General features: G+C 44.6%; 1 protein-coding gene across 3 annotated transcripts in view; it reads left to right on the top strand.

Annotated features, from left to right (window-relative positions):
- Positions 1-478: 478 nt before the first annotated feature.
- LOC143982349 (transcription elongation factor A protein 2-like) overlaps positions 479-23,447 on the top strand; it is an 82,812-nt gene continuing 59,843 nt past the window's right edge. For all 3 annotated transcript variants that reach the window (XM_077480985.1, XM_077480984.1, XM_077480987.1), the window contains exon 1: positions 479-846. In XM_077480985.1, the coding sequence (XP_077337111.1) occupies positions 778-846 (69 nt within the window). In that variant the 5' untranslated portion in view covers positions 479-777. The remainder of the gene's footprint in view (positions 847-23,447) is intronic.

Below are 23,447 nucleotides of genomic sequence, written 5' to 3'. Positions count from 1 at the left end.
TTTGTACAATTAAAAAATGAGAAAAAAAAAAAAAAAATATATATATATATATATATATATATATATATATATATATATATATATATATATATATATATATATATATATATATATATATATATATATATATATATATATATATGGTTTATGTTTCATGCATTTACAGAATCTTACTGTGATCTAGTAGCTGTAGATCTCTTCTTTGCAGTTGTGTTGTCTAGATTGCCCTGCACATAAGAGTAACCTTTCAGTATAATCCGCTTTTACATTAACACTGTATCTTTCAACAGGTGCAAGGATGTATTGGTGCCCAATGCAGCATATGCGGTTAAGCATGTAACATATAGCATATGTTTTTCTGCTGTGTTTAGGTCTGTGTGTGCCATGTGCACAGCTGTCGCTACCCTACACCCCCCCACTTCCAGTGTCCGGCTGAAAGACCTTGGGACTATTTATAATTTGAGACACACCCCCTTGGTAAGACCAAGCAGAAGAAAACTGTATACACTTCGGACTGGTATATACTTACACAGTGACACACTATACAAAACACACATGTATACAAACCACCGAGTAGGCATCTACTATGAGAAATGACTGCATACTAACTTATTCCCATTAGATTGTAAACACATAACAAAAATCAATATAAAATACTTACACTAGTATGTAGAGGTAAAGTCTACTGTATCTAAAAGTAACACAGAAACGCACGTAGAGACTTGTGCACATATATCACATTTTATTATTACCTGTAACACTTATTCACCTGACTTTATGGGATCAGAAGAGGACTTACGGAAGATCGGAAGGCGGCTGGAGAAGAGAATCAGTGAACAGAACATGGTGAGTGGAACTACGTTGTCTTTTCTAGATATTTGAGATGTAGTCTGAACTCAGGAGGAGAAATAGTACTATATGGAATACTTGTATAGTGTAGATCTTATTATATCACATTAGCAGAGTGCCTGCAACATTAGTAAAACTGATCTGTAGAATGAAGTGTGCATACAGGGCTGATTAAAAATAAATGAGTTTGAAAGATGTAGTGTGCATAGCAGCCAGTCACTTTTTGGTCGCATTCACACCTGCGATTGCACCCTGCCTGCGATTAGATACGAGATTCCCAGTGGGGGTACCTACAATTAGCTGTGAGTCGGCAGCCCCATTAAAAGCATTAGGAGGCTGCCAGCTCTTACAGCAAATCGTGCCCACATTTGCATGTAAGCGCTCATGCAGCGATCACATGCTAGTGATTGGCCCTGGACACGACTGCCTGTGTTCACAGCCGATCACTCTCCTGTGATTGTTGCCTGAGAGATTATGTGAATGTGGCTGCTATTTGCTGCTAGAGCTGACAGCCTCCTATTGCTTTCAATGGAGCTGCCGACTTACAGCTAATTGTTGGAATCCCCTGCTGGGGTTCCCGCATCTAATCGCAGACGGGGCACATTCACAAGTGTGAATGCACGTTTATGCTTCTTTGTCCTTGTGCAGGTTAGACACTGAAACCCAGACTTGAGGGAAATGGGTTTTAGACCCCATTTATACCTCCCAGCTTATTGAGATGGGAACGAGGGACACGTATTGGCAAAGTATGTGAGCATAGGACACACCCCCTGCCACACCCCCCTTAAAGAATTGTACAACAAATAATTATTGGTTAAACCCACAAGTGCTCTTTTACCACTACTATTCCTTTATATAGGATTTGGAATTTACAAATGCAGCAATTTAGAAATTGGATGAAAGGTTTAGCACTGGGAAACACTTTTTGAAACATAAAAAGTGCATTTGATATGCAACTATATAGATCAGATCAAATAAGGGACAAACGAGGAGGAAAAAGGGGCAGAGGGACTTTGTTCCAATCAGGGGCAGTTGGGACCTATGCCCTTTCGCACCTATGTATTTGGGTTGCATAAATACATAAATGTGAATGGGCTCTTTGATTTTCCCTTTAAAAACATACCAAACTACAGTGCATACATGAAAACCAGCCACATTAGAAGTGTATGTAAACCTTAACAATGGACTCTATTATTTTCTCTCTTTCAAAAGTTTTTATTGTTTTAAATAGCTATTAGTTTAGTTAAAGTCCCTGTGTTGTTTTTTTGCCTTACCTTGTAATGATGAGCTCACATGTTGCATCAGCTATCTTGTCCCTATGCGCCAAAGGAACAAGACCGTTTCCTGTTCCGGGTCACACAGTATCCAATACATGTCCCCTCACCACCTCTGTGTTGCATCACAAATGTGGGAGTACTAATGTGTTGAAACACCACATCAGTGAGCTCTATCTAAGTCTGTGAATGCTCTGCCTGTTGTGTCTGTTTCCAACCTAAGCTGTGTAGATCTCACCTGCACCAGCACTAGATTGAGGGACCCAGGAATTGTGGGATATATAGTTTCTTTACAGGAAGTGTCAGGTCTCTCACTACAGACAGAGGTAATGCATCAACCTGTGCACTGCTATGCCACAAGCCTCACGTTTCAACACAAACTGAAACTACTGACTCCCAAAACTGAAGATTTGTTCTACTATAGGTTGTGCATATAGGGGAACAAATTACACCATAAAGCTACATCATTAATGTACATCCTTTTCAGGTGAAAAACACAAGGAACCATTAGGAATTTTTACCATGCCTTTAAATCTATTATTGTTTTGTTATGTCTGTTCAAATGCAAAAAAAAATATCCGTTGGCTCTGCCTTAACTCTTGGAACCTGAAACATCTATTTCTATGAACAGTGGCAGCTGGTGTTCAAAATTTTTGTTTTGGCGGGGGGGATGGGGACAAACTGAAAAACTCTGAAAAATACTTTAAAAAAACACATCAATTGCAGCCTCACTGTGCTTATCAAAATCAGCCACCTTGCCCATCAAATGCAGCCACTGTGCCCAGCAAATACAGCCACTGTAATCATCATATGCAGCCACTGTGCCTTTCAAATGGAGCCACTGTGCTCATCATATGCAGCCACTGTGCCCAATCAACTGCAGCCACTGTGCCCATCAAATACAGCCACTTTGCCACCAAATACAGCCACTGTGCCCATCATATGCAGCCATTGTGCCCAGCATATGCAGCCACTGTGCCCACTAAATACAGCCACTGTGCCCATCATGTGCAGCCACTGTGCCCACCAAATACAGCCACTGTGCCCATCATGTGCAGCCACTGTGCCAACCAAATACAGCCACTGTGCCCATCATGTGCAGCCACTGTGCCCACCAAATACAGCCACTGTGCCCATCATATGCAGCCACTGTGCCCATCAAATACAGTCACTGTGCCCATCATATGCAGCCACTGTGCCCAGCATATGTAGCCACTGTGCCTGCCAAATACAGCCACTGTGCCCATCAAATGCAGCCACTTGTGCCCATCATATGCAGCCATTTGTGCCATCAAATGCAGCCACTTGTGTCTGTCAAATGCGGCCAGTTGTGTTCAGTATATGCAGCCACTTGTGTCCAGTTTATGCAGCCACTGTGCCCACAACCCCCCCACTCGCGGGGCTCGCAGCTCTGGCAGCACCCCCAACACCCCCCACGCACGCAGCTCTGACAGACCCCCAACACTTACCGCGGTGCCAGGCAGCAGCTTCTCTGCTCGCACCAGAGCAGCGGCGACCTCCGCTCCAGCGTGTCTCCTCCGCTACTCTTCCTAAGTGCCAGGCATCCAATAGGGTAGCCTGGCACTTTGGCCAATCAGGAAACAGGTCTGGCGCCTGGCCTCCTGATTGAAACATTACCCTTGACAAGTCAAATATAGGTAAAGTTTTCATGTAGAGAAAAATTTCAAAAATTAGCTTTGTAAGTTTACTTGTCCCTGATGTTTGAAGCCCAGACAACCCTTGGGGAATGATGTTATTCCACAACCCAATATTTGGAAGAGTTTACAGAATGTTGTCCCTGTCTAGAAGTCCCATTAATACCTACAAAGATACCAGGCCTGGTAGATGCTCTGATGGGAATATAGTTGGTGTGATCCCAAATAAAATAGTCAGCTATCGCTCTTGGAAACATACTCATAAAAGGTTTTTGAAGTGTTCCTTCGGGCAGTGGTTCTCAACCCTGTACTCAAGTACTCCCAACAGGCCATGTTTTTTGAATTTCTCTTAGATAAAATAGCTGTTCAAAATACCAAGCCATTGACTCTAATTTAAAGCACCCGTGCAAGCCTGCAAACATGGCCTATTGGGGGTACTTGAGGACAGTGCTGAAAACCACTGCCTTAGGGCACAGTAGTAACAGACAAGTATAAAATTTACCTACGGTTACATACTGGGGAGCTCTCCTTTAAATGCTATTTGAGCAGCTGTGCAAGGAGCAATATTGCTACACAGAAAAAGAATGGGAGAATGATCCTGCTGAGAAATCATACAGGTCTTGTAGTGAGCAGGTTTGTTTAATTCAGAATAGAACATGGGAGGAGAGTACCCATGATGGTGACAGATGGCAGGAATGGTGCCAAGGGTTACAGCTTTAGTCAGAAAATGGCGATGTTCAGAAATACAGGTGTTCTGTCGAGAAGTGCCCACTATTGAGAAGTGCCGGTATGTACTGTGCATGTGCCATACAGAACAGCACAACAGCTGATTTGCCAATCAGCTGGGCTGATGTAACCAGGGCTCATGCACACATCATAGGAGGTATTTCTTGATGGGAGATACCATTTCACAGGCACAATTTAAATCTATAGAAACAGCAGGGGAGACTGTATTTCTCAGATTGTGCATTGCTGCTGCTGCTGGAGGGCGGCTATTGCCTGTGTTGAAGAGCTGGTTTTGTGTGTTTCAACCCGCCCTTTCACACAGGCAAAACTGGCCATTCAACACAGCAAACTTGCCCTGCAACACAGAAAAAAGCGGACCATCAGCATAATGTAAAGCCACCCTGCAACAGCGAGGTACAGTGTGAGAACTATGGTGTCCCCCCACTGTTTGTATAGATTTCAGTTGTGGCTGTGAAATGGTATCTCCCATCGAGAGATGCCTCCTACGATGTGCGCTTGTGCCCTGGTCACGTCACTCCAGCTGATTGTCAGGCTCCGTCCTGCGTGGCCACTATTCAATGGGGGGCACCACCGTCCCTTGATTTTGAGGTTCATGTGTTCCAACCCTAAGGTCAAAACAAAGGCAGGAGGATATGTGACAGATGGATGGTCTGTCACTGTCTCAAGAGGCAGTTAATGACTGGTTCAGCAGCAATAGGGTGACTGAATAGCAATGAGACTGATTGTCAGGTGGGGTGCCCCACAAAAACCCAGGCACTGCTGCTCCATTCCCAGGATTGGTTTGCTGTGTGTTTGTGGACAGTCGTGCAGGGCACGTGTCCAGGCCGGACAGACAGGCAATTTAACAGGGCTTAAGACTGAGGGCAATGCTTTAGTCTGAGCAGTCAGGTAGGCAGGCTAGGGTCACAATAAGTAGGCAGTGGTCCAGGAGCAGGTCATAAGGCAAGCTGGGCTATATAGGCCATTTGGCACAAACACTAGTTCTGAGCGTGCAAACATGCTGCAAGGGTTGTATGCTAGTGTGCATGAGACTGCAAAATCTTGCAACTTGCAGTTACCCTAAGTACAGGGTCACTCGCTGGGATCTGAGCACATGCATGTGTACACACACTGGTTAATTACATTGTACAACTTTACCTTGCAACATTCCTTTATGTTCTAGTGTTCATCTGTACATCCATGACCACTGGTGTATAGTACAGATAAAGTGAGTTGGTTACAGTTGGTTTCAGACTTTTAATAGAACATCATATAGTAGGATGGCTTCAGGTTTAAATGGTTGATCAAGTATAAAATTGGGGCTCATGGAGGATGCTAGTTGACTAATTCACCAAGTGGTGTCTTTTCTACTTTGAGGATTCCACTGGTGAGGCTTGGGTTCACAGATGTGTCCATGTTGTGTGCCAAAAAGGGGTGTCTCATACTGCCTCATTTGAAATCTGTAGATTGCAGGGCCTTCTAAACCACATATTAGTAAAACGACTTTGTTAACTCAGAAGTTGTAGAGACCTCACTGTTTCAAATAGTATTATTATGTAGCTGTGAACATTGCCCCTATATCTCATATCCATGCAAACGGCACCTCCCTCTTTGGGCTTCCTTTGATCTTATAGATAGTTATATGATCCCCTCGGCCTCCATGCCTTCATCTGCAGCACCATCAGGGATATTTAAACCACATTATGACCCATACACTTTGGCTTTGGAACTCAGTTAAATTCTCATATGGTCTTATATCACCATATTTTGTCAGCTGAAATTGCTCCACTGTCCCCTCTTTCCTCCAGGCATGACAACCCCCTGCAGTTGGACTGGTTGTCAGACCATGGGTTTGTAGTTTAACCCCTACCAAAATTATCTCCTTTGATACCGTTCGTTCATACTCTGATATCCCATTATGGGAACATTTACAATACTTGCAACTTCATTCACTCATTCTTCCCCACCCTACTCTGTTTATCCTAACACGATTTTAAAGTATTTGTAGCTTTCACCCATACTCCACAGCCCTTTTTCTTTACTATATTTCTCTATATTTCTTTTAAGAAGCTTCCAATATGCAATTAACAAATGCAATGGAAAATGGAATTAGGAGACCCAGAGGATTGGCGAATTATGCTTCATGCCATCGCTAAATGTTCTAAAAACATAGATCCTTCAAAATGTCTTCATTGTCAAAGTATTGCTGGCACTATATGCCAGCCATTCTAGCTTGGTTTCTACTGAATTACTCTTCTACTTGTTTACGGGGCTGTCTTCAGGATGGCTCAATGGTGCATATACTGTAATGGTGGATGTGTCCAGTACTGAGCAGATTGCGGACTGGGGTCTCCAATCTCAGTTGCACTTTACTTCATGCTAATTTTTGGAAGAACCCCTATGAGACCCTGCTCCATAAACCTTCTGAAGTGCTTTTCTGTACCAAAGTGGTTTTCAGTGGTTGGTCACCCATATTTTTATGGCCACCAAGCTCATAATGGTAAGAGCCTGGAAATCTCCCTCTTTAAGCTTCAAGGTGATAAATAACCAATTAAATGATATAATGGTCAATGAAAAACTGACAGCCATACTGACAGACAACTATAATAACTTTCTATAAGTCTGGCAACCCTGAATATCATATGCCACCCCACCAAGATTTGACATTTTGTTTCTTACCATTTGAAAGACATGTGACTCTAACTCTCTAGGATTTCACCCCTTTCCCTTCCTTCTTCATTTACCCCACGCTTTTCATTCTGTATCCTACAACTGGGCACCCGTTTTTGTATAATGATCATAGTAGTACTGCAGCCAGAGTATTTGTTCTATACTAACCTTGAATTCATGGCATTATGCTACTCTAAACTATTGTGAATTTGCCCAGAGTAGAGAAGTACTTATTCTGTAATATTTGCTTCACCAAAGGAACTAATAACCATCCTAAGAAGCTGCCTTCTTACTGGTTTACCTACTGTACTCATTTATATTTTCTGTACATGCTTTGTACAGTAAACCTTAATTTAAAAAACAGTGTCAGGTCCCCCCCCCCCCCCAGAATCCATACTGGACCCTAATCCGAGCATGCAGCCTGGCAGGCCAGGATCGCAGTGGGGAGCGCCTCCCTCCTAAACCATACCAGGCCACATGCTCTCAACATAGGGGGGTGCTTTTGCACGGGGGTCTCTTCCGAATCACCCCAAAGCACCTTGTTCCCATGTTGATGGGGACAAGGCCCCCTTCCCCACAACCCTGGCCATTGGTTGTTGGGGTCTGTTGGCAAGGGGCTTATTGAAATCTGGAAGCTCTCTTTAACAAGGGGGCTCTCAGATCCCAGCCCCCCATGTGAAAGAGTATGGGGTACATTATACCCCTACTCATTCACCAAAAAAAGTGTCAGAAGGAAATAAAAACACAGAGAGTTTTTGACAATTCCTTTATTAAAAAAAACAATGTAAATCGTTAATTACGACGTCCGCCGCCAATGCTGACCCGAGAACATTTAAAAAAAATTTCTGCTAACGCCAAGGGCTCCTGCAGTCTGCCTGCTCCGTCTGACATTTCTTAAATATCTAAGGGACAGGGCCACCCAGGCATGTACTGGCCATTGGGACTACCGGGAGTTTCCCGGTGGGCCGATGGCTCAGTGGGCCACTCTGATGTACGGGGGCTGGTGATGGGCCACTCTGATGTAAGGGGGTGCTGATGGGACACTCTGATGTAAGGGGGTGCTGATGGGACACTCTGATGTAAGGGGGTGCTGATGGGACACTCTGATGTAAGGGGGCTGGTAATGGGACCCTCTGATGCAAGGGGTGCTGATGGGACACTCTGTTGTAAGGGGGCTGGTAATGGGACACTCTGATGTAAGTGGGCCGGTCTGGATGAAGTCCAGGGCCAAATTTCTGTCCCAGTCCAGCCCTGGGGCCACCTGCAGATGTCACCTGGTGGCACCGCCCCCTTGTGACATCACTGACCCAGCATGCCCTGGCATAATATGAATCACATAACTGATGTTTTGTTCTCTAGTTCATTCTATCTATTGTGATTTATGAGGAAGGACATTATCTTTGGTGTGCATACACTGGAGAGTCTAATTGAATAACATTGATCACTAGAAATGTAGACTGCAAGGTAACTTACTCTTTTCCTTCAGCTTAGATTTAGTTTGTTTTATCTTCTATAAACATTTGTGTGGGAACGATAGTGTTCCCCAGTGCTCCTAGACAAAATCATGCATTGTAGGCTTTTACAGATGCAGAGGGTAGACAAAATACCATACTTTGATAACAATGTATTAACAACAAGAATTTAAGAAGGAGCAGGGTCACTCCTTGCCTCATAACATCTTTTATAGTTCTTGGAATGCCTTCACACAGGTCCTGACCTGTAAAGTAAAATATTGCACAATTTTTTAGAAAGAAAATCCTCCAGATCTTTTAGGGATGATGAAAAAAAATGTGATTTAAACCCTTTGACTGCGATATTTCAGGTCATGGAGGGAGTTCACCCTGGTGTTCATGAACCCACTTTTTATTTGTTTAGCTGGGTGTGTATTCACATTCTAGAAAATGGGAACACTATGAGGGAACACTGTTTGCACCACAGGCAGGTGGACTTTAAAAAGGCCTCATATTTGACCATGCAAAACAGTTCTTGGACCTAATGACTTCTACATAATGCTTGTTTAGAATATTACTGATTCCAGCTTCATTTATCAGTTTTCTGCACGCACTGTGGGTTTTTACTTTCTCCTTAACTCATATTGGCAACAGGGTGAAAGAAAATAATTGAACTACATAATTTTTTTCATTGATTAATGGTCTAAGTTTTCTTTTTGCTATATTAGGTTGTAAGTATTTGTGCACGGATCTTGCATACAAACTCTTTCCAAATCGAAGCATTGCCATGGTGTACAATTTAAAACAGGTGTATCTGCAGGTTATATATTCTATTTGCTGCCATTTCTAACAGATCCTTTGCTTAGAGGCTGTTGTAAGCTCTTTATTAAACCCTCTCTCTTGTCACAGCTCTCTAGTGATCCATAGATAGGAGCTGTCAAACCCTGTTTAAAAATCAACTTTACCTTCGTAAGTCAGGTATGCAGGATTGCAGAGTGTGCCTATGAAGAAAGTTGGGCAGCACTATGGTTTAATGGTTAGCATGCCTGCATGGAGTTTGCATATTCTCCCACACTTCAAAGACATACTGGTAGATTAGTTGGTTCCTGCCTAAAATGACCTTTGGTTGTAAAGTTCCTTTAGCCCCCGTTCAAATTGGCGCAATTTGACATGCGATTTGACATGTCAAATCACATGCCAAATCACAGCCTATACCTATACCAATTGGTGCGGCGCCACACCGATTATCAAAAGTAGTTTCTGCATTACTTTTGGTGACTCCAGAGGTGATTTCAATAGACATCTGTGCATGAGCCCGCACAGATGTGTTGCAAATTACCCACCAGAACTTGAACTGAAATGCAGGTTTAAAATCGTAAGAGTTAAGCTTACCTTTAACAATTTGTTTTTATTGACTGTTTAATTTCTAAAAAAGCATATGGAATGTTTATATAGTATAGGTTTTGTGTACCTACCTCCCAGTATATATATAACCTCAAAAAAAAAGTCAGAAAAACTGTATTTTTGAGGTACTAAACTATAATTTCTCACCTTTGAGAAACATATATAGAACCAGACAGCAAAAATGATGCTACAAAATACATCTCAATCGCATAAATCATAAATGTTGTCAGTTATTAGCCTCCAAAGCCTGAACCCACTACATAACTCCTGTAATCGCTCAAATATATTCATATACAAATGATCTATATATGTACAGTACAGTATATAAAACTTGTTCTTTCTTTACCATCCTTCTTTAAGCTGTACATATACAGGCTGAATTAACCTATTTAAACAGCCCAGATGGATAAATCTCCTGCAGTGGGTTATTGTGTTCTGATAGCTGGCATCGATGACTGTCAGAATACCCAAACAGTGCCTATATCCGAATAAAAGCAGATGCTGTTAGAACGACAATTTTCTACCCTAGTACTTGGACAAAAGTTGATTGAAAAATCAATCTTGTTGAACCAGGTGTTGACAACAGGGCCAACCATGCAGAGAATTTCTGCCAATTCATCAGACAAAAGAATCTGACAAAATTTGATCCATGTTTGGCCAGCTTAAGAGGGAATGTATGGCAAAGCTTCCATTTGGACAGAGTTTGTATCCACGTCTAGTGCGCAAATACTCATAACTCAGTATAGAGAAAACAAAACCTGGAGCCTTGAACAATGGGAAAATTGCTTTCATAGCATAACACATTGACCTGTCACAATAATAAAAAAATGTCCAGCCAGTCGAGAAAGGAGAGATGATGTTATTGTATCAAATTTCTCAAGGTAAGCAACATTTTTATACAGTTTCACAGCTGCTTTCTAGAGATTGCTAGAAAGTTGTGACAGGACACATTTCAAGAATATTCTTACAACAGTCTCTATGCATAGGTAATGTTATGCCGTGTACACACGTATCAGACTATCCGGTGGACTTAGTCTGGCGGACAAACCGCCGGACTGTCCACCGGACTTTCCGAACGAGCTACCTTCCCACACACGGCACTTTTGCGGCAGACTAGGTTCGGCGGACTAAGTCTGCTGGACTATCCGCCGTACTTTTGAAATAAACGGACTCAACCACACACACGGAGGAAAGTCCGTTCATTTTGAGTGCGGCTCCAGGTAACCGGGACCAGCGAAGGAGGCGTCGCTGGTTCCGTCACCTGGTATGGACTTAAAGGGGAATCCCTACACCGAAAAAATGGTGTGGGGGTCCCCCCCAGGTCCATATAAAACCCTTATTCGAGCACGCTACCCGGCTGGCCAGGAAAGGGGGTGGGGACGAGCGAGCGCCCCCCCTCCTGAGCCGTACCAGGCCACGTGCCCTTAACATGGGGGGGTGCCTTGGGGAAGGGGGGCCACGCGGCCCCCCACCCCAAAACACCTTGTCCCCATGTTGATGAGGACAAGGGCCTCTTCCTGACAACCCTGGCCGTTGGTTGTCGGGGTCTGCGGGCGGGGGGCTTATCGGAATCCGTGAGCCCCCTTTAATAAGGAGGCCCCCTGATCCCGGCCCCCAACCCTATGGGAATGAGTATGAGGTACGATGTACCCCTACCCATTCACCTGTGAAAAAAATGTAAAAAAACACAACACACAAGGGTTAAAATAGTTTATTGCACAACTCCGGGGGTCTTCTTCCGTCTTTGGGGGTCTTCTCACCGGACTCCTCAGCTACCTTCTGCTAGCTCTTTTACTAGCGGAGGAGCCCGGCTTTCTTCTTCACCGCCGCCCTCTTCTTCCCACTTCGGGGGTCTTGTTCCCCTCTTCGGTTCTTCTTGCCGAAGAAGCATTGTCGCTGCATTGTCGCCGCCTTCTGTTCTTCTCTTCTCTTCTTCTTCTTTTCTTGAGCTGTTGCCTCGTCGCTGTCTCTGGTCACAATGACAGGGACGGGGCGTGGGGCGACTTATATAGGGACATCGCCGGATGATATCCCCGCCCATTATGATGTCACAGTCCCAGCATCCTCTGGGACTGTGACATTATAATGGGTGGGGACATCATCCGGCGATGTTTTAGCGGATCGGATGGCAGACGGGTGTCAGCACACATCTCCGCTGACATGGATGGCCCAATCGGATCCGCCTGTCCATTTTTCAAGAGGCTTGTTGTGTGAAAGGGGCCTTATAGCAAAAGGAATAGGATGGGTCGCTTTAATCTGAAGTAGTGAACTGTATTGAGATGTGAGCAAAATCCTTTCTGTAAAGAATAACTCAAGGCAAAACTTTTTTTTTTGTCTTGGATAGAGTGGAGGGGGATTATAACGTCTGTCAGTTATTTATTACTCAAAAAGAACAAGGTGGGGAAGTACCTCACCTAAAAGAGGTTACTAAGGACCATGCAGCTTAAGATAAGGGAACTTTAATACAAAATTACAAATAGTAATACAAAAAACTGGGTAAAAAATTCCCACCACCAGCACCTAAGCCCAAAGAGTTAAAAAAGACAATGTTGTCTAATCAAAATGCAACTGCAACATTCAGAACCACGAACAAACACATAGCACAATCATAGTCCATAGAGTAGTATACTGACTTTGTATAGTGAGTGAGATAAAGATCCACTATGGAGTCACACATTCACACATTTGCTTATGAGTTTGAAACCTGGGCAGTAACTTCGACAATTAATCAGCCATCCTGTAGATCTTTATTTCACTATACAAAGCCAGTGTACTACTCTATGGGCTATGATTGTGATATGTGTTTGTGAGCGGTTCTGAATGTTGCAGCTGCATTTTGATTAGATAGTGTTGTCTTTTTTGACTCTTTTGGCTGAGGTGCTGGTGGTGGGAAATGTTTATCCAGTTTTTTTGTATTACTACTTGTAATTTTGTATTAAAGTTCCCTTTTCTTAAGCTTGGTGGTCCTTAGTAATCTCTTTTAGGTGAGGTAGGTGAGGTACTTCCCCACCTTGCTCTTTGTGTTTTTAACTCTTTGATTACCTGGATCACACCTTGACTGGTGAGTCAGCGACTTTAAGGGACGCTGTGCTTGCTTATATATTGAGCTTTGCAGCCTTTATACCCTAGTGCGTTACTGGCAATCTTTTTTTTTTTTTGCAGATATTTATTACTGTCTGTAATTGGGGAGTTTCACCCCCTCTATTGGTCACTGACTATTGTAGCACCCTCTAGTGTGCTAGATGTAAATAGGTTAGTTGTTAGAGTAGGAAAATTGGCTTGGCTGAGATCCATGCTTGGGTGTGAATCTGGGTCAGGGTTTAGTAACTCAGGGGCTGGATGACTCATCTGGCAGATCTCTCTGACACTTCCCCCTGGCCTGGAAGGTGAAATAAACTTCCAGAGATAGAGGGTGGGAGTAAGGAGAGGCTGCCATGCATATTAATGAGGTCCTTGAGGAATCCCCAGCAAAAAGGGTCTGCAAATTGGCACGAGTCATGCCAGCAGAGGTAGTCAGGTGAAAGACAAAGATGGAGTGCTGAAGAGGCTGTCGGTGGCCCTCGAGGATGCCCCCTTGTGTTGTGGGGGGGGGGCCTCGGTCCTGGGACTTGAATTCTGGAAGATTACCCCTACAACACATGTAGGAAACCCTTTCTGGAGGCACATGAGCAAGGAGAGAGGACAGCAGGAGCAAGTCAACACGTCTGGGAGATCTCCTGAGAGTCAGCTGGGTGGGCTGGTGAGTGTCAGTCTGGAGGACTGTGGAGGGAATGTCAGTCTGATGGACTCATGGGAGAAGATAGCCTGGAGGGCTAGTGAAAGGGGCAGCTGCAGCCAGGCGGCTTGGCAGTGCCTGAAGAGGTGGTACTGGGATCAGTAGTCACAGGAGAAATGTAAGCTGGACACTGAGCTTTTGCTACACATCCAAGAGGCCTTGGGTTCCTGCCTATAACAGGCTATTGCTCTAATCTGAGTGCTTTTGTCAGATTTTTCACAAGTGTCTCAGCTGGATTTATGCAAGCGAGTGCTGGAGGGAAAAGTGAAGTGTACACAGAGACTGTATATAGCAATGTATATAGGAAGCTGTGTTCTGAAGTCAAGTGGGCATCTCATAATCTACAATCCCTATCCAAGTTATTATCCCTCAATAAATCATAACAACAAATTCACGGTCTATTCTCTGACACTGAGTGCCTGTTAAAATGTTGTTTATCTGGCTGTGCAGGGTGGGGGATACCAGTTTACTTGTGGCTCCTTAGGGGGTGCACTACACTAATAATAAAATATGAAAATGGAAGAAAATCACAATCTTTGACTAGTCATCAGAACTGGAATAGAAGGCAATTTTTCCATTAGGAACTTTAGCTCTGGTGACCCTGGTGACTACTTGTGATTTCCCCCGCTTTAGAGGCATTCCCTCTAACTTGCTGTTCTGGCTATAGGACACAGGTGACAAAAAAAACCTGGCAGGGGTTATAACTCCTTCTTACTATATCAAAACATATTACCTTCAGTTCTACTTTACGTCTGTGGGGTGCCAATATTTTTTTGCTTATGATGTACAGACTTTGTTGAGCCTGGGTAGCAAAAGATGCTGAATTGCATTCAGTGAAAACATTTGAGATCACATTTTTAGCAATATTTTTACATGTTAATTTGAAACGGTTGTTCCGCTGCTGTTGCCACAATGTAAAAATTCTCTTCTGTTAAAAAAAACATTCTCCTAGCATTTTTTTTTTGGCACCAAAATTCTGTTTTAAGTATTTATCTTTCTCCGACCTTCAACTTGCAACCACAATTTCTCTTTGCCAGTCCCATGTCTCCATGTTTGGCATATATTCATATTATTTTTGAGACTGTTCCCCTGGAGACATTAAATAACTTTGTAAGACTTTCACACTTACAATATGGGCACCAAATATTTGTTCTCTGTAGATTTCAGCTGCCTAATGTTGCTTTGAAAGCTAACATAACAAATTGCCAACGGAAACACAAATACTTCGTCTGACACATACTGCTAATTGGCAACAGATCTAATTGTAATTTAACACTTCAAAAACAAACTCCTTTTATGTGGCGTTTCCTCCTGCCTGTCCACTTCTTATGCATAGGCTGAGTTTCAATGACTCTTTAGGTTATTTAAAAAAAAACTGGCAACTACGTGAATGAGAAGAGTAGACAGAATACTGAGCAGTGAAATAAAAGTAAAAGTAAAAAAAAAAAAACTTTAAGACTCCTTCCAACCTGAGGTTAGAGGTTTTCAGGCGTTTTAGCTATAAAAATAGCGCCTGTAAACAGTGGCCGTGCGTCCTTTAAGGGCTCACAGGGTATGCTACTCTCTCTTTGTATAATGGATAGATTCATGCATTGCATGAATCTATACATGGCCACCACTGCTGCCACCCCCTATTCAGGCATCCGTCCCCTTTTTGGCGCCTGAATTCCAGTGGCGGGGTGTATTTTTGAAGCACCTGATTAGAGCCATAGGCTCTAATAGGCTGCAAAAAAGGTGAACTGTGAGCGCAAAGCATTGGGCTCGCAGAGCACCCAGGTGGGTTAGAAAACCAAGTGAATATTCGCTTTCCTAACACTGAACCACCTCTCAGCCAATCAGGCCTGTTACCCATCACCTGATTGGCTGAAAGGACAGGCTCTATTATTGGATACCTATCAGGAGGAGGGGTGGAGACGCCCAGAGGACACAGGAGCCGCTGTCTGACCCGCTGCAAGGTCCCACCACTCCCCACCATCACCTGCATGCCTGATCTGCCACAAAGACAGGGTAAGCGCCGGGCAGACGGCGAGCGGGTGGGGGGGTCATAGTGGCAACTTTTGATGGGCACAGTGGCAGCATTTGATGGGGCACAGTGGCAGCATGTGATGGGCACAGGGGCAGCATTTGATAGGGCACAGTGGCAGCATTTGCAGGATGGAAAAAAAGTCCTGCACGCAGCATCTTTGGGGTGGCTTCGGAACGTTGTATACAAACCGCCCCTGTCCTTTGGCATGAATGGGCAACGTTTCCGAAGTGCTTTTGAGTCAGAAATGCCACAACACGGGTGGTTTTAAACCTTTCCCTCGGCCATTAGCGGTGGTTAAAAGCACCCCGCTATCATCCGAAAAGCGGCACTAAAATGACGGTAAATCGCACCTAAATCGAGCTGCACTTCACTGCCAATGCAGCCGTGGCTGCAATGTGAAAGCAGCCTAATGGATAACTGAGATTTTAGAAATAGCTGCAGGGCTCCAACAGTACGACTCTTCGTTGCCAATTATTTAATTTAAAGTGTTAGTTCACTTTTACAGAAAACATTTCCACATCTTTATTACATTTTGTTAATAAGCGTCAACCCCATCATGTCTGGGTAGGCCAACCAGGAAAGGCAGACATTCACATAGCACTGTGAGGGGGCCAGCAGTGTATGTGTACACAGGCAAAGGTGGATGTGGTCTGTCCTCAGGCAGGGCATTATTTCCTCTTTTTAGTGGTGTTGCCCGTGCCATCCAGCCACAGCATGCAGGGGAGGTGGTGGGCTGGCTTACTAAACCATCATCATCCACGTCATCCTTCATCACCCAAGCAGAGACTAGTGCGCAGTCCACTGCAGCTGCCAGAGTGGCTTATTCTGCCCCCTTGTCCACAGCTACACCTGCCATAGCCTCAGCATCAGGCAATGAAGCAATGAAGGAGTCAGCTGAGTTATTTAAACACAGCATCAGCCACTTGCACCTTGACAATGCACAGCTATTACTTGTTTCAGATCTTGGTTCTGAGGTTGAGGAAAGTAGGAACATGAGCCTACAGAGAGGGGAGAACACTGGTAAACAACAAATTGGCAGTCATGTTCCCCCAGCCGCAGCGTATTGCCAAGTTCTCTTCAGTAAAATGAGGATGATGATGAGGAGGTCACTGATGAGACTTGGGTGCCGGATAGAGCAGAGGAGGAAAGTCAGTGTAAGGCACAACCCCAAAGAGGCAGCCATCATGGAAGAGTAGAGAGCAGCCACCCTATTCCACCAGATTGTGGAGCTGTTGTTATCTCCGGGCCCACTTCCCACAGCTTAGCTGTTTGGGCCTTTTTTAGCACACGTGCAGCCGATTGCACTGTTGCGATTTGCAAACTTTGCCGCAAGGACATAAAGTGTGGCTAAAACACCAGTCATTTGGGTACCACTATGTTTGACAAGGCATTTAACCTCCCACCACTCAGCCCATTGGCAAGAGCACCAGAAAGCCACACAAAAGGGATGCAATTCTGTTCCTCCTCACTCCTTACCTTTCCAGTCTACCCCTGCTATGCCTAATTATCTCTCAGCAACTTCACTGCCAGGAATGATGGTATAGCACAGGGGTTCCTAGGTCCTTGCAGCCAATCTGCCAGTAGAACACCACCAGCTGTCAACTACAGCAGGCAAATTTCTCTGCCCCATCTGCTGCAGTGAAAAAAAAATACACTCACTGCCATCCACATGCCCAGCGTCTAAATTCAAGGTTGGCAAAGCTGCTTTACAACTCATGGCCAGGAACCATGGTCAGGGCATGGTCAGGGATGATATATTTAGTTCCCAGCACTCTGGGTAACTCTGCTTGCAACTCGGAAAGGATGCAGGACAGCATTCAGTGTTGCAACTTGTTGTGCTGCCATGTATCAATACAGCTAGTGTCGATGATGTGGGATTTGTCAGCCCCATCCCCTCCTCCTCCTCCATGCCCTCCTCTGCTGAATTTTTCCATGAACTAAAAGTTCCCCCTAAGCGTTCAAGGGACTAATCAATGAGTCAGGCTGAAAGGTGCCATGCAGTGCTTCAGCTGGTCGGTCAAGGGCACAGGAGCCACACCGGAGCAGAGATTCTGGCAGCTCTGCAGGGGCAAGCCCAGACGTGGTTGACACCATACCAGCTGGAGACAGGGATGGAGGTATATGATAATGGCACAAACCTCCTGTCCGCCCTTAGACAGGGAAAGTTGACACACGTGCCATGACTGACACATGTCCTCAATTTGGTGGTGCAGCGTTTCTTAAATAGGTACACAGGGTTGGAAGATCTGCTGAAACAGGCCAGAAGAGTCTGTAGTCATTTCAGGCGATCATACACAGCCAGTGATCGGCTGGATGAAATTCAGTGGGAATTTCTTTGCTGCATGTGCAGCCACTGCCAGGGGGCAATCAATGAGTACCTCCATGAGTAGGGCACAAGGACCGGCTCAGGCCGGCTCTGCTTGCTTTCCCCACACCAATGGCTGCTGATAAAGAATGCATGCACTGTACTGTCACAATTTGAGGAGACCACAAGGATGGTGAGCCGTGACAATGCAAGCGTCAGTGACACAATTCCTGTTGTGTTCCTGCTGGAGCAGACTCTGCGTGGCATTATGGACAGGGCACTCAAGGCTGAGCAGCAGGAGAAGGAGGAGGACTTCCTTCCCTTTCAAGGGCTGATTTATGCAGACACTATTCTTCCTACACTACAGAACACACAAGAGGAGCGGGAGGAGGAGGATTCTGGTAGCTTTGGCGGCATTGAAGCAGAGCAAGACATATGTTAACCCTTAACAGATGGTTTTCTATCTCCAGAACCCTTAGGAGTAGTACATGACTGGGAGGAGGCAGTTCCAGATACTGTAATCCTCAGTGATCCCGAGTAGTCTGCTTCTCATGCCTCCGCAAACTTGCGGTGCATGGGCTCCTTCATTCTTCAAAGCCTGCAAAAAGACTTGATAAATTGTGGCATTAAGGAGAAGGGTCACTATTGGTTGGCAATCCTTGACCACCGTTACAAAGGGAAAGTCTCAGAACTCATCCCACCCCCGCAGAGGGAGCAGAAGATGGAATTTCTTGAGGACACCTTAAAAAGGAGGAGTTTATGTAACGCCCTTCCCTACTCTGGTGGGTTACAGTCTGGTGGAAAACATTGTTTTGAGGCTTTTGTTGGTCAAGAGAGGAGCAGTGGAGAAGGGGGCTGCCTCAGTAATATCGTTCACATTTTTTTTAGTCCTTGGTGCCAAGGGCTGTCAGCTTCCACATCCCATCGGCAGTGTCTTCATCATATGGTGGGAGATTATCTGGAGGCAAAAACGGATATGGAGAGCTTTCAAGTTGACAATCCACTGGGTTACTGAATCATGAGAATAGACCACTGGCCACAACTTGCCCAGTATGCATCCAGTGTGCTTTCTGAATGGGCATTCAGTGCTGCCAGAGGTTTTGTGACAGATAAGACCGTGTGTCTACCACAGACTTTGTGGACCGGCTGACATTTATCAAAATGAATCAGTACTGGATTAGCAGCAGCTATCAAGCCCCTGATGCCAATGTCACTGATTAAGTGCTTTCTGGATCTCGAATCTCAGAAATTTTGTCTAGGCTGCCCAGCTTTGTGGGTGTTAATTTCACCTGGAACAAATATTTTGGTGTAGGTTTTATGGGCACAATTAACACCCAAGGATCAATTTTTACACACCTGTTTGACAGGTGCATATCATTGCAAATCTTGACAACAAGGCCAATTCTTGCTTTGATCAAGAAAACCTAATGAGGGATATGGTGTGAAGGCACCGCCAACACCCAAAGACCAATTTTTCCGCAACTATTTAAGCGGGGCACCAAATAAAAATTTTTGACAGCAAGGCCAATTTTTGCTTTCATCAAGAGTACCTGTATAGGGTTATGGTGTAAAGGCACCACTGACACCCAAAGACCAATTTTTCTGCACCTGTTTGGCAAGTTGTTTATAAAAATAAAGAAAGCTTGAATGGAAAATATCATTTTTTTGGCTTTATAAATATCATTGCTGCAGCAGACTCTATATACAGTACAGATGTTCCACATTACAGGTAGACTAAGGGGACCCCCCAGGCACTATATTGAAATGATTTTTTTATTTTTATTGTTATTTTTCATTTTGATGGCTTCACTTTAAGCACCAGTAAATCACTGCTCATTTAAAAAAAAAAATATTTTTTTACAAACTTTTTTTTTAAATTGATACATGTCCCTCAGGGCAGTACCGGGACCTCCATAACCATTGTTTGCCCAATTACTTGCATACATATTTGTGCTCATAAGTTTACATACCCTGACAGAATTGATGATTTCTTGGCAATTTTTCAGAGAATATGAATGATAACACAAAAACATTTCTTTCACACATGGTTAGTGTTTGGCTGATGCCATTTATTATCAATCAACTGTGTTTACTCTTTTTAAATCATAATGACAACAAATAACTACCCAAATAACCCGTTGACGCAAAGGGGTATGAATGGCTATTAAATGTAACCATCCTCACCTGTGATCTGTTTGCTTGTAATTAGTGTGTGTGTATGTGTGTGTGTAAAAGGTCAATGAGTTTCTGGACCCCTGACAGACACTTGGAACTTTCATCCAGTGCTGCACTGGCATTTCTGGATTCTGAGTCATAGGGAAAGCAAAAGAATTGTCAAAGGATCCGAGGGAAAAGATAGCTGAACTGTATAAAACAGGATAGGGTATAAAAAAGATATCCAAGGAATTGAGATTGCCAATCAGCAGTGTTCAAACTCTAATCAAGAAGTGGAAAATGAGGGGTTCTGTTGAAACCAAACCACAGTCATGTAGACCAACTAAAATTTCAGCCACAACTGGCAGGAAAATTGTTCAGGAAGCAAATAAAAACACACAAATAACTTCAGGTGAAATGCAGGACTCTCTGAAAACATGTGGTGTGGCTATTTCAAAATGCACAATAAGGAGGCAAGTGAAGAAAGATGGGATGTGTGGTCAAGTCGCCAGAAAAAGGCTATTAATAGGCAAATGCCACAAATGATCCCGCTTACAATACGCCAAACAGCACAGAGACAAGCCTCAAACCTGCTGGCACAAAGTCATTTGGAGTGATGAGACCAAATTTTAGCTTTTTGGCCACAACCATAAATGCAACATTTGGAGGGGAGTCAACAAGGCCTACTATTGAAAGGAAAGGAAGGAAAAGAGCGGACACACTCTGCTCTCCTCCCCTTCTTCCTGACCCAGAAGCAACATTGACAGTTTACCCGGCCATCAAGGTTGGAAAGAATGTAATGCAATGCAATCTACACTGCATTACATTCATGACTGAATGCATGGTAACATTGATTATATAACATCAGCAGGCAAATAAAGTGTATGCCATATGGGGTGGGGGTTTGCATTTTGGAGGGGAGGGGGGGTGGTAGGCAGACAGTTGGTGGGGGGAGCACCTTCGCCTAAGTAGGCAAAAACTGCACCTGCCCTTCTGCTGGTCCCCGCCAACAGCCATGATCTGCCTGCATTGTATACAGACACACAGAGACCCAGAGATTATATAATTAGTTCTAAAATAAGGTATGTAATAAAAATGGAAAGATTTTATTTAAACATCTTATTAGCATATTGATGAAGATGAAAGAAGAAACCAGAAAGACATCATAAAAGCAGATTCAACTTTAGCTTTAAGGCTAGTAAGTTGACTAAAGTTGGAGAGAAATGGCACTAGCTGATCTAGGAGAACAAAGGATAAATACAGTTGACATCACAGAGTCCGATTATTACACTTGAAAAACAGTTTCTGAAAATTTAGTTATCCTTTAATAAAATAGGAACTAAGGAGAAAATGAACATGTAGTTATAGTAAGGAAGAAAATGATGAGCTAAGCCTTTGTGGAGAAAAAGAAGTAACATGATCTTTCATGACACTTGAGATGGATAAGGGGGAGACAAGCTAGTACGATAGAAATAGATATGAATAGTGAGGAATATAGAGAATGCAAGAGAGCAGGTGAAAGAAGGCAGGGTGTGAAAGAGTGCGTGTTGTGAAAAACACAAAATTAATTACTGTATATGTATGGTTTATCTATGGGAATGTACCCACACAGAACTGCTAACGTTTAGCCTGCATTTATGAAATTATCCCCAATGCAGTGGCGTCGCTAGGTCTACAAAAAATCTGGGGCTAGAGCCCATAGCAGCAAGTAAAGAAAGTCATATGCTACAGTCATAGTGTTACATATCTGAGTGCGGATCCCCCTTACATCAAAATCCCCAGAGAGCCCCTTCCTTACATCAGAGTCCCCAGAGAGCCTCCCCTTACATCAGGGTCTCCAGAGAGCCTCCCCTTACATCAGGGTCCCCAGAAAGACCCTTCCTTACATTAGGGTCCCTAGAGTGCCTTCCTATACATCAGGGACTACAGAGAGCCCCCTCTACATCAGGATCTATCTACACAGAGTCCCCCTATACAATAGGGTCCCCAGAGAGCCCCCCTATACATCAGGGTCCCCAGAGAGCCTCCCCATACATCAGGGTCCCCAGAGAGCCTCCCCATACATCAGGGTCCACAGAGAACCCCTTGATTACATCAGGGTCAGCAGAGATCCATTCCTTACATCAGGGTCCCCAGAAAGCCCCTTCCTTACATCAGGGTCCACAGAGAACCCTTTCCTTACATCAGAGTCCCCAGAGAACCTTCCCTTACATCAGGGTCTCCAAAAAGCCCCTTCCTTACATCAGGGTCCCCAGAGAGCTCCCTCTTACATCAAGGTCCCCAGAGAGCCTCCCCATACATCAGAGTCTCCAGAAAGCCCCCTATAAATCAGGGTCCCCAGAGAGCCCCCCATACATTAGGGTCCTCTGAGAGCCTCCCCATACATCAGGGTGAGAGAAAGGAGGTGAGAGAGAGGTGTGTGAGGGAGGGTGAGAGAGAGAGTGAGTGGTTGAAAAGGGGTGAAAGAGAGAGAGAAGGGTGGCTAAGAGGGGGGTGAGAGTGAGTGAGTGGGTGGATGAGAGGGGTGCGGATCAGAGGGGGTGAAAGAGAGAGAGAAGGGTAGGAAAGAGAGACCTCCTAGTGCTGCCTGCAGTCCCTACTGTCCCAGCCTCTGTCTGTGTGGGTAGGCGTGTGTGATCCACCTACCTTCCGCCTGTCTTTGGTCAGTCTGTTTTCTTTCTGTTCCATGACAGTCAGAGCGAGCTGGGAGAGGAGGTTGGAGAAGAAATGCAGGCTCTGGGAGGCGCCGGGGATGCTACTCAGGGTGGCGGGGAGACCTTGTCTTCTCTCTCTCACTCCCTCCTGGGCTCTTCCTGGCTGCTCAGGCCTCCCTCTCCCTGTTTGAAAATGCCACTGCCCTGCACCCCAACACCACTGAATTAGCGGTGGGATGATCCGGTCCAAGACCATGACAAGGGGGCTGGGCTCAGCTTGCAGACATGATGTCACTGGTTGCTAGATGCTAAATGGCTCTAGCAACTAGTGGCCAAGAGTAGAGTCAGGTGGAGCTAGGGGTGGAGCTGGATCCAGCGCTACCACGGCTAAGTCCGCCCCTGTCCCCTGCGAGACATACCTGCTAATTGAGAGACTGCACCCACCCGGTATGAGACTCTGGCCTATGGGCCCCAGACTCTGGGCTATAGCACCAATAGCCACCC

Source organism: Lithobates pipiens, unplaced genomic scaffold, assembly GCF_037356315.1.
Source record: "Lithobates pipiens isolate NorthernLeopardFrog02 unplaced genomic scaffold, aLitPip1_a1.2 Scaffold_16, whole genome shotgun sequence".
Taxonomy (NCBI): Eukaryota; Metazoa; Chordata; class Amphibia; order Anura; family Ranidae; genus Lithobates; species Lithobates pipiens.
This window is presented reverse-complemented; position numbering and strand designations above follow the sequence as displayed.